The sequence below is a fragment of the Frankliniella occidentalis genome, unplaced genomic scaffold (genome assembly GCF_000697945.3).
Source record: "Frankliniella occidentalis isolate FOCC.00 unplaced genomic scaffold, Focc_3.1 Scaffold78, whole genome shotgun sequence".
Classification (NCBI taxonomy): domain Eukaryota; kingdom Metazoa; phylum Arthropoda; class Insecta; order Thysanoptera; family Thripidae; genus Frankliniella; species Frankliniella occidentalis.
The window spans coordinates 198,665-210,372 of record NW_026267208.1 but is presented as its reverse complement, the minus strand read 5'-3'; the positions used below and the strand labels follow the sequence as shown (position 1 = coordinate 210,372).

The 11,708-nt window shown below is 37.1% G+C and overlaps 1 protein-coding gene across 5 annotated transcripts in view; it reads left to right on the top strand.

Moving 5' to 3' along the window:
• LOC113214570 (syntaxin-1A) overlaps positions 1-11,708 on the top strand; it is a 41,036-nt gene extending 29,328 nt beyond the window's left edge. Inside the window, exons 4-11 of one of the 5 annotated variants that reach the window (XR_008011292.1) lie at positions 992-1,066; positions 1,159-1,341; positions 1,422-1,495; positions 1,587-1,724; positions 3,048-3,344; positions 3,825-5,906; positions 7,815-7,906; positions 8,020-11,708. Coding sequence is in view for 4 of the 5 variants with exons in the window: in XM_026433988.2 (XP_026289773.1) it covers positions 992-1,066; positions 1,159-1,341; positions 1,422-1,495; positions 1,587-1,724; positions 3,048-3,302 (725 nt within the window). In the remaining variant the exon portion in view is untranslated. Of the gene's footprint in view, positions 1-991; positions 1,067-1,158; positions 1,342-1,421; positions 1,496-1,586; positions 1,725-2,265; positions 2,377-3,047; positions 3,345-3,824; positions 7,256-7,814; positions 7,907-8,019 lie in introns of those variants that run through there. The other 4 variants (XM_026433989.2, XM_026433990.2, XM_026433988.2 and 1 more) reach the window with 4 other exon arrangements.

Here is an 11,708-nt window from a genome sequence, read left to right as displayed (position 1 = left end):
CCCGCCTACCCCGCCTGCCCCGCCAGCGTGGCGGGCTGGGACCAACGGGCGACGGGACAGACCGGCTGGTCGGTTTTGTCTCGTTGCTCATGATGCTGATGGATGAGGTGCACGGCACGGACGGTGGCGCGGCGGCGGCGGCGCTTTGCTGTGCATCGCTGCGCTTCGCCGACAAAAGCATCCTCTTGCCAATTAGCGCTCTCGCGGGATCGCACCGCTACCACCGCCGAGGCGCTGCAGGGTGTGGGCTAGTGTGGGCCCGCGCCCGCCCGCCTCGCCCGCCTCACCCAACCTTCTCCCCAACTCCTCCACACTCATGCCACCACCCTCCCATCTTCTTGCCTCCCTGAAGGGTGCTGCCTCTGGGGCTGCGGGGACAGCGAACCGCTTGACCCTGCCTCGCTTCGCCGTGCTACCTTGTCCCCCCCCCCCTCCATTTCTCCCCCCCCTTCCCGCCCTTTATCCTTCTGGCCACTCCACTATAACACTAGATCAGCAGCTTCAGCAGCATTCAAGTGAACACATGTCTATGTGTTTGACACGTTCGGGGATGTCACTGCGATGTATATTACCCGTGTGAGAAAAGAAACAGGAGGGGAAGTTTGCTATTTCAGAAAAGGGTACAGGGATAGTGCGGATTTTTTCTGGTTTAGTCAAGTATTTGTAGGGCCAAATTTTCCACCGTTTTGCCTCCCCAATAAGGCGCTAATTTTTTAAAATAAAATTGTACGCTTGCACAAGGCGCTATGGTGAGCGAGCGTAGGCAAGCCGCACTACTGCATACCGCACCACAGACTAAAGAAAGGTACGCGGTGTATGGGACAGCCTGTACTTACTTAACCAGTCATGTTTTGTTTATGCGTTATTAAGAGCGGGCGGGGGTGAGTGTGGTTGCCGGAACTCTTAGTCTAAAACCTCGAAGTGTTCCGGGCTTGTCTACTCAGAGTATCATGGGCACATGACTTATTCTTCTTATCTTCTTGTGTTGCAGAGGTCAAGCAGGAGCTGGAGGATCTTATGGCTGACATTAAGAAAACTGCCAACAAAGTCCGTGCCAAATTAAAGGGTAATTTATTGACCAATTCTTCTCATTTCTCATTCATATGTTTGTAGTTGTAATCTTTTATGTTATATTATCATCCTTTTCTTTTATTACAGTGATAGAACAAAACATTGAACAAGAGGAACACACCAACAAGTCTTCAGCAGATTTAAGGATACGCAAAACACAGCACTCCACTCTTTCGCGCAAATTTGTAGAAGTAATGACAGAGTACAATCGCACACAGACCGACTATCGAGAAAGGTGTAAAGGAAGAATACAACGACAACTTGAGATAAGTATGTACCATACATACATTTTCTTTTCCAGCTGCTCTGTTGAGTTTGAGTACTTGATGAAATACTATTTTCACTTTTAGCTGGGCGGACTACTACCAATGAAGAGTTAGAGGAAATGTTGGAGCAAGGAAACTCTGCTGTTTTCACTCAAGGTGTAAGTGTACTCTTAGATGGTATCATACAACATAGTCTTTACTATTGTTCCCTAACTACAAATATGACATCTTCTTCCTGCTTCTCTTTAGATCATCATGGAAACCCAGCAAGCAAAGCAAACTCTTGCTGATATTGAAGCTCGACATGCAGATATCATAAAACTGGAGAATTCCATCCGAGAGCTCCATGACATGTTTATGGATATGGCCATGCTCGTTGAAAGTCAGGCAAGTCATTATTATATTTTGAATTTTGAAGCATTTCTTGATCTCTGATATCCCATTCAATGCCCAGCTAAGCTCAAGGTTTTATCACTTTTATATAAAGAAGTTACTATTTTCCAGTACATTTTAAAATATATATTTAAAGTTGTTATTTTATTATGGATACTGTGTATTCAATGCGGTTGATACCCTCAGTCTCAGTCTTTTCTCACTGCTAGTGTCCTTCTATATACTGTATTTGTTCAACTTTATTGCAGTCCTATTTCAAGCAATTTCTCTCTCCGCTTCCTTTGCCTTTTGTTTGAAGCATACATTGTTAACATTTGTACCACTAACCCTCACTTCTGAATGTCATTTTTTCTTGCCTGTCTATTTTGAGTATGGTTGCACAGTCAATTAGCTTAACAACAACCAATTAAAATATTCTTCTTACTGGTGTGGGAACTTTTTTCATTAATGGTTATTCAGTGTGCTTTCTATTCTTCTCTGTATACCTTCTATCGCTTAGAAACTTTCTATTCATGGTTTGGGGTGCTCATTATAGGGTGAGATGATCGACCGCATTGAGTACCATGTGGAACACGCTGTGGATTATGTGCAAACAGCCACACAGGATACCAAGAAGGCACTCAAGTATCAGAGTAAAGCACGACGGGTGAGTGACAGTTCAAATTTTATTTACGTATGTAACTAATTTTTTTTTTTTTTTCCCTTCCTCCCACTTTCCTTTTCCACATCCTTACCCAATTCTTCTTCCCATCTTTTTCTGCTTTCCTTGTTTGATTTTGTTGCTTCATTTCTTTTAAACCAATATGTTTTCTTTATTTACTTTTAACAATGTTGCTTTTTCTTCCCTTAATCACCTGTCCATGTTTACTTCCATTGGTATGGCTATGTGTGTGGTGTGCTCTGATGATTGTCACTTCTTCCTGCTGGTGTGTGGCTCTATTTCTGTGTGGCTCCCTTTGGTGACCATGCTTCTATATATCTGTGCGATGTGTCTGTTCTTTCTATCTGTCCTGTCAAATGACTTTTGTGCCTATTGTCACATTTCTTGTCCTGTCTCCCTGGTTCATCTGCTGGCAATGAACGGTGCTTTTGTGTTTCTCTGTTTATGCATGTATGTTTCCTTTGTGGATATTCTACTGATCTTACCCCTAAAAACAAATTAACATTTTTTAAATTCACATTCACAAACATGCTTATGGTGGGGGTCTTTGTTCGATACACTATATTTCCAAATTCTTCTCTTCATCTTAACCTATACCTCTTGAAAAAAAAAAAAAAAAACCCTCCCTTGTTTCCATCCAATCCAAAACACTACAGGGTGAACTGATTGACAGAGTGGAGTACCATGTGACCGAAACAAAGGATTATGTTGAAACAGCACGCGGTGAGCTTAAAGTTGCTCAGGATTACCAGAGCAAAGCTAGAAAGGTAAGTGGTGTGTCCGGAGAAAAGCAGACAGCAATTAGTATCTTACATACACTAGCGTTAGGACATGTGCGGCGAGGTACATTCTACATTCAACAAGAATTGCGCCAGCCTGCTAGGTCTACACCTATTGGACATGTCCTCTGATTCTGACTCACTTTCTTCACCAGATCTACCATCAAAATACAAGTACGATATATTAGTATATCATCCTATGCTTCTATTGTCTCAGAATGCATGAACCTGAAAGTAGCTTTGCACGGCTTAGGTTTTAAAAAAAACAAAACAGATTTTGTGATTTCTTTAAAGTTTTGTTTCGCATGCCTGTTTGTGTATAAGCAAGGTAAACTAAGATTTGCTTACCATAATAAACAATCTTAAGAAGGAACAATTACAAGCTGATAAACAAATTTCATCAACAATTTTGCTAATTGGAAGGTTTCCAAATGAAAAAGTACAATATTTGCCCAAGAAATTTTAACATTTTCAGGAAGACTTAAACTACCTATTTCAGTTTGGCAGTTTATTAAAGGAAAGGAAGTAAATTATCACAACCACTTTTGCAAAAGCTTCTAGTATTTTGAAAGAAGCAAAGATATTCTGTGTATTGCAAAAATGCATGTGATGTGCACTGTAGTGACAGTAGCTCCTGTTTGGTTCTGTTTACAGAAAAAAATCTTCATCATTGTCTGCCTCGTTGTCTCAGTTATCATAACAATTATTGTGCTAGCAGTATTGCTGTAAAACTCAGCATTCAATTACATATTTAGCCGAAGCAGCAGTGCAGTGTGAGGAAAAGGGGATTGTATACATACTTGTGTTACAATGTTATAATTTGTTTTAAATCCCATTTTTTGACATTTTATTGACAGTTAAGAAGTACCCTCTGTATACCACCCTACCATACCTATGGCAACAGAGCAACATCCATGTATTTCACCATCCCCTTCTCCTCTTGTTGGTTTTAAGCAATTTTCCTTCACAATAATTCTGCCTGCCCACCAAATGGTTTTCCATTTGATTGACAACATTTTACAAATTATATCTTTGTTTCCATTATTACTGTCATTATTCTTTAGATGGAAGAGTTGGATCTGATTCAAATATTTTATTAACATAATCAAAAAGTTTTAACTGATGTTGTTGCAGAATTATCTGTGTTTGGAGAATATATGTTGTCCCTGTGTTGAGTTTGTCTGATGTCTTATATAATGTTATTTTATTCATGCCATTTTCCTTCATAATTATTTATTTTATCAAGGCTAGTGCCCTGGTTTTGTAATTAAAGCATCAATAGGAGGACAAAATGACTATATATATTTATTATTGACAGATACATCCTTGTACTTCAAAAAAGATTTGTTATTCCATTCACATTTTTATGTAAATTATATGTAGAAATATAACATGAAGACAATGTATCAGAGCATTGTCCAAGTTTTGTAATCTAATGAACGTGCAAAGTTGTGATGATCCATGCACCTTCATTCCTAGAGTGAACTTTGCTATAGGTTTATTTCAGAAATAGATAGAAATCTAACTTTAAAATTCAAAGTAAAATATCAGTTTTTACTGACATTACTGTATTTCCATTTGATTCTTGACATCTGAATATGTTGAAGAACCAATACCCGTAATGTAAAAAGATATGTATGTGTATCTAATTACTCATTGAAAGTTTTACTCCTTTGTCTTGAGATTTGGTTTTAACTAGATGAACTCTGCCTGCTATTATTATATAAGAGAAATTAATCTTTTGTCCGTTTTTGGTACACAAATCATCCAGAGTTAAATTTTGAATTAGTAATGTGCCTTCAAATGTCTTTCAAACAGTATGTAGTGGAGTTTTTAGAAAGCTTCAAAAATTGCTACACTTATGAAATGCCCTTATTCTCAAAATATCAATAGAGTTGTACCAGAATAGTAACCTGCTGTAAAGTATGCCTCTTCTCTATTTGTGTATTACACAGATCATTGTGAATGATGATAATTACACCCAACATGCTAAGCTATGGGCTGCAACACAAAAATTGGCATAAATGTGCAAGTTCAGTAGTCCATCTCTGAGATATGACATTGTTTCTGGTACATGTGTAGTTTTTGATAACTTCAGAGGGAAAGCAGTGAAAGTATATGCCATTCCAATATGCTCCTATTTTTCATACTGTTTGAATGGACAAGAAGTAATACTTTGTGATGCTGTACATGTTTTGCCAATTGTAGAATCTAAATACTATCATGCATCACTTAGTACATGCAGTATAATACTCCTAACATAAAGTTGTAGTGCACTGCTGCTTCAATTATGGATAGCAAGGGTGTGTGAACAATGCACAAAATGACAATATTGTTTGAATCAAAACATATCCTTAACCCTATCATTTTAGTGTCCTTTTGTGTGGGTAAGTTTGCATCAGTGGTTTTAATGGACCTCTTGATGTTCTAATAAACTTAGCATATTGTAAGGGTATTTGACTGTGTCTTTGCATTTAGTTGCAAAATTACCTTTTTGTTGATTTGCCTTTGCCACCTAATGCACTTTCTGTGTACTGTTCGCACACCCCGTATTTTTGGACATCTTTCCATGCTAGTACATCTATGTGGCGCTGTCCTGACCTTGCTGGCTGCTCAAACGTTCCCTGTAGCGCATCTCCTACATTTCGTGTACTCTGAGTACGCTTGCAGCATTCAACTACCCAGGACTCGTCTCAACAGCCATATTCGCAACTGTGATTCACTCCACTCTGCCTGGTAAGCATTCATCCAGATAATTTTTGTCGATCAAAGAGCTTTTTCATAACTTTGTTAGATCTCTTTTCAAAATATGATGTTTTGTTGTTGTTGATTTTTTTTAAAAAAGTCTTTTTTTTTTTCACCGGCTGTACTGTAAAGTTACAGGTTTTGCTTCTATATCAGTTATTCCTTTTTAAACAAACAAAGAAAAGATCAGCTATTGCTTTAATTAAGTACGGCTAGATTTTTCTCCTCATCTGCTTTCTCTCTTGCTCTATATAGAACATAGTTTTCTTTTCCTCTTCTCTTCAATTTATTTTATCTTAATGTTTTCTAATATTTTCTATTATCTTTGAAAGTAAGTGTGCTATTGACGGGTATATTCCATGTAATTTTAAAGTGATGTGCAATTTCTTGAGGTACATTTAGCTGCCACAGTTTTATGTCAACCTCAAGCTCAGGTTTTGAATCTGAGACTGAAGTTGCTCCTTTGTAATATATGTTAAAGTCCACTTTGTTCTAAGATCTCACCTGAGATGGTATGTTGTCTCTTTGCTGTTGCAATTTAGTGGAGTCACATGACTTATTTCTATAGATCTTATGTACACTTTGTGGACATAATGCCTGAATGTGATACTAGGCAGTAGACTGAAATCCAAAGTACTGCTCTCCTACTTAATGAAGAGAATTTTTGATGGAACTGTTCCTAATGATCAGACCAAACAAGTACATACTGTAACATCCAGTGTTTAAGGATTTTGTAGATGTGCTACCTAAATTTGTGTTTTGAGGCATATAAAACTTAAGTTTAGTTGGAAAATTTACAAGTTTGGTCAGTATCTAAAGTCAGAAAATTCCTAATATGTTTGCTAAATCTGGCTAACTTGGTGGGGTATTGTTATGTCTTTAACAGCGTCAGGATTAAGCTTTAATTCATTGATAAGATTAATTATTGATAATAATATTTAATTTCCTCCTGTGTCTACACCGTAAAGCTCCTTTTGCAGGTCATTGCAACAAATTAAATACCTTGACGTTCAGTGTTGCCCTGTCTTATGTAACTAAATTTCTTTTGCATTCAACAGCATCAGTTGTTAGCAAATGCAAGTTTAAAGCTTAAATCTGATTTATCAATTGCAGAATACATACGTACATATGTCAGATTATAATCCTATGTGTGTGTGAGAGCAATCCTTCAATATTTTATAATTAATGCGTAATTTATAATAAATTTTTTAATTTTTATTATCTGCCAATTATAGCTGTGTTATATATTCATTCTGTTATCATGCATGTTTTTTATTTTCCCATAGTAACCTTATCGCTGTACAGTATTGTGTAGAAATACAATTGATTTTATTTGCTTCTATGATTTGATTTTTTTCCCCACTAGTCTGTACCTAGAAACAGAACACTTTCCTCACGCCTTCAATTTGCATGATTGTGCTACGCATTGCATTTTATTTGCATCTGGACGTCACCTTTATTTTACCCATGACATAGGTACACACAAGATCTCTCCCCGTATCTCTTGTTGGTATATGAGCGTGCTCATTTGATGAGATGGAGAGAAGAGGAGGTGATTGGTAAGTAATTTGGAAAGCATCAGAAGTGTTCAAACCATTCTGTACCCTTTATTGCTGCAAATTTTGCAAAATTTTAAAATGAAGCTGGAACAAGAGCAGATTAGTATTTGTGTTTCATTGCAGCTTTAGCATCTAATTTTGACAGGTATCTGTTAATTTTAGGCTATATAACACAGCCTAAAGTGTTATGTAAAAAGAAATATGTGACCACACACCAGCATCTGAAAAAGTAAAAGAAAGTGGCAATCTCCCAGTATACAGCTGGTATTGAAGTGATCTCTGCAGGGTCTCGTCTTTTCTAATATATTTCTTTCTAATTCTTTCTGTTTAATTCTTGCAGAAGAAAATCATGATTCTGATCTGCGTGTCTATCCTCATCATTATTCTCTGCTCCACAATCGCTGGATACTTAGGATTTTAAGCCCCTCTTTAGTAAGTAGGCCAGTACCTGATGAACAATATGTCCTTTTGTTTCTTTGATTAACATTGTTTCTTTACCGTCACTGTTCACAGGATACTGACTTAATGTTTGGTTGCTTTCACAGGTCTGGGTTGCATGGCTCTGCTGACGTTTCCGCTCTTGCTGTCTTCGCCCTGCATCACACCGCCTCATCAGCACGCCATGCCATGCCAGCGCCCAGTAACACCCGGCCCGGCCCAGCCCTGCTGCCCTGCTGCCCTGCTGTGCCTTTTTAGCACAGACTTGTTAGCAAATGTGCCATTCTCATCACTGTTCGATCTTGAACTGTGAATTCTTTACTATTATTGTTCCCCAGTCTTTAATTTTCATTATGTTTCATTTAATGTATCCCTTCAATGTGTTTTGTATTTATGTGTTTTCTCAATCTGAAAACAGTTATGTAGGAAGCAATTTAAATATTACTCTTTGTCTTAGTTTCTCAATTTGTATTTTGAAGACTATGCCCTTGTTATCTTTTTTCTTGCCATGTTGTGAATGAAAGTAGGTATGTAGGGGTATGTAGAAGAACCTTTCAAAGACTTAGGATTGTATGCAAGCTCGACGCTCACAGCTGAAATGTGCCCAGGCTCTTTGCCATCAGTAGCCATATTCCATACATCTTTTTATACATCTCAATTTGCACCCCTCTAGTACCCTATTTGTAAATGTGCAATTTCCGAAAAGTGTACCTAAACTTTAAGATTTTTAGGTGGGGAATGACCGCTATTATTAAATCTCCTCAAATAGTGATTGCAGTTTACTGAGCTTGATGGGTGTGCTCTAAAGCTGGTTTATTTTTATTGGGTCTCATTCAAGGTGCTCTGACAACTTTGGTGTCAGTGTACGACTCTAAATTATTCAAATGAAAGAACACAATCAGCGCCAAAACTTTGTAGGTTCCACTACAGTTTCTATTTCATGCTAATTCTTATTCTTTTCCTCTGATTTTTGTTTATAACCTATGCTAGGGTGACAAAGGGTTGACAGCTCTTACTCGCAACTTAAATTTGATAATTTTTTCTCATCTAGTGTAGTATATTGGTACTCAATTGTTACTGCCTTTTATTATTTTTGTGAGCCTGATGTATGTACTTATTTCGATCAACTTCAAGTTCTGTAAAGTGCTGTTGGGTCCTTTAATGGGGGGTATATTTTGCCTTTTCCTAAATAAGACCATCAAACTCATAAACTGAAGTCTATGTACATTCTTTTGTACAGAGGTGTACATAATTTTGAACCGCCTTAGATATTTTATTTTCTGTAGATTTGAATGCGCTAGTGATGGTTATGGTGTGAATGACTGCGCAACTGTATGAGTGAAGTATTTGAAGAAATGTGTGCAAGTGGAAGGAGTGGGTGATGGATGAGAGAACATAGAAGACGTGAAGGGAAACTACCTAGCTGTGTGTATGTGTCAACAGATTATTAAAAAAAATGTATGTGTGAACATGATTGTGTGTGGTTTGAGACACAATGGTGCATGGGAAAGAAATGGATATGGGTGGTTCCTGTTTATGCTCAGTCACTTTTGTTGAGAGAAGCACAAACCTTAGCTAGGCCAAGACTTAAATCCTTCACGCTGGTAGATTGCGACTGAGGTCGGGTGATTTCACTTTAGAACTATGAGTCTTTGACATTTTCTCTCTCTTTAAAGAAAGCGTTCATATTAAGCTGAAAAGTATGAGGTTTATAGGACATTTTGGTCCCTTTACTTTTGTTATACTGTAGTGGTAGCTGGTTGTAGCCGGCCTATGGCACCTGATTCATGTAAGGTATGCAACTAATCCTTGGGGTATCCATGTAGCATGTTTCTGATTTTGCTTGAAATTTTTTGAGTGTTCAAGTAACTTGGAGCAGAGCTATTCTCTTAATCAAAACAATTAAAATTTTGGTTTCAATGAGAATCTTTTATGTTCTTCACGGTAAGGCATTGCTAATTATTTAAACTGCCCCTTTTTTGAGCTTTTGAATTGAAGCCTACAAAAGATAGCTACAAGTGATAAGTTACTCAAATGGACAGAAACTGTGTGATGTTTTCTAGCAATAGATAAAACTGTGCTCCACTGCCCAGTCCTGCCCAACACAGAATACATTTACTAGGAATCAAAATTTCAATTAAAATATTTCTTACCTTGTGAAAACTGTGTATTTGTTTAGGAGTGTCAGTCTGGTGTAATGTTTGCTGTAGCAATAACTTTTCAGTTTAAGCTCGAGTGTTTCATCACAGCAACCTAATTATGTCATGGTGGACTTAAAATTCTGTCATAGTGTGATACTTAATGAATTATACATATATAGTTACTTGCATACAACTTGTACATAATTGGTAGGCATTGTAATATAACATTTTATTCATTTTTCTCACCTATGTATAATTGGGGGTAAATTGCATGTTACTATTTTAATATCTATTCTGTTATGGTTTTCAATCACTGAGTTTTGATGCATTCCTTTTCTTTTTATTTGTGATTATCTCGAATAGTCGATTGATCTTTTTATCTGTCAATAACTGTGTCTCTTTGAATCTATCTGGAGCTTTAACATTCATCCGGACAATAAAAGCTAACTGTCAGTAAATGTTTGTGGAATCATAGCTAGTTGGTGGGATTTTGATTTTAAAACATTAATGTAATACTGCTTCTGCAATATTACTCAGTTATCGACTTGAACTTCATTGATTTTGTGGACTTAAAAATATTCTGTCCATCAGTGTTCACTGAAAGGATCTCATAGACATTTTTTGTGAGATTTTCAATGTCTCATTTGTTGTGATGGCCTAAGTTCGGTCTATCTTGCTTGTATAGGGCTGTCTGTCTCTGCAAGCCTCTGGGTGGTTTACAACTTTCCACCTATTGAAAGATTTTTAGAAAGTCTTCAGACCTGAGAGACTCTTAGAGCTGGAATTTATTAGCTCTCCGGGGTGCTGTGCATCTTGGATGCAATTTTTGTTTCTGCTTAGGTTATTTGTTATGTACAATATTCTTTAATGAATGTTTAAGAATTCAACTGTTCTTTTTCCAGTCAGGAATGACAATTATTTTTTATTTGTTATGTAATTTCTGTCATTTTTTCAGATAAAATCTTAAGCTTCATCGTGCACGTAGATTCTCATCATCTTACGTTTCATGTATACATTGGAATCTGTTGCATTATTATTATTAGCATGCAACCATGAATCTATGGTTTTTAGACTAATACTATTTACCTGAATTGTCTGTCCTTTTCACATCATTTGCAAAAAGAACATTCAACTGCTTTGTAATTATTTGCTTTTACCAAATGCTTCTATTTGTTTAAGTTGTTATCCAGCAACAAATATTGTTTATATTGTTGACTAAATGAGTTTATTGATACCTTGTTGTGCTTATGATGCTTTGTTGAGAGTGGCCATACTCTGTTTTAAGTGACTGTTTTATTCATGATCTGGCTCAAGTTCCTTGGGCCAATAAACAACTTACAATTTTAATTGAAAGAGCATTTTGTATGCATCTTTGTCTAGTCTTGCATTTGATGACCTAGGTTGATTTTTTTTCCCCAATCCTTTTTTTTAAAAGCAGATTTTCCTGGCTGTCTTAAGATTTGGGCATGGCTAACAAACAGCACTTGTGTAATTTATCTTCCCTGCAGTTCAATTGGCATGGGAATGTTGCCCACTACTCCATGATTCAAAAATCTGGGCAAAAAATTGATGTGAATTGCTTGGATCTTTGATAAGAGCCAAAATCGTGTTCATACTTTCGGGTGGTAAACCCGGTTTTTACTATCAAACTTGTA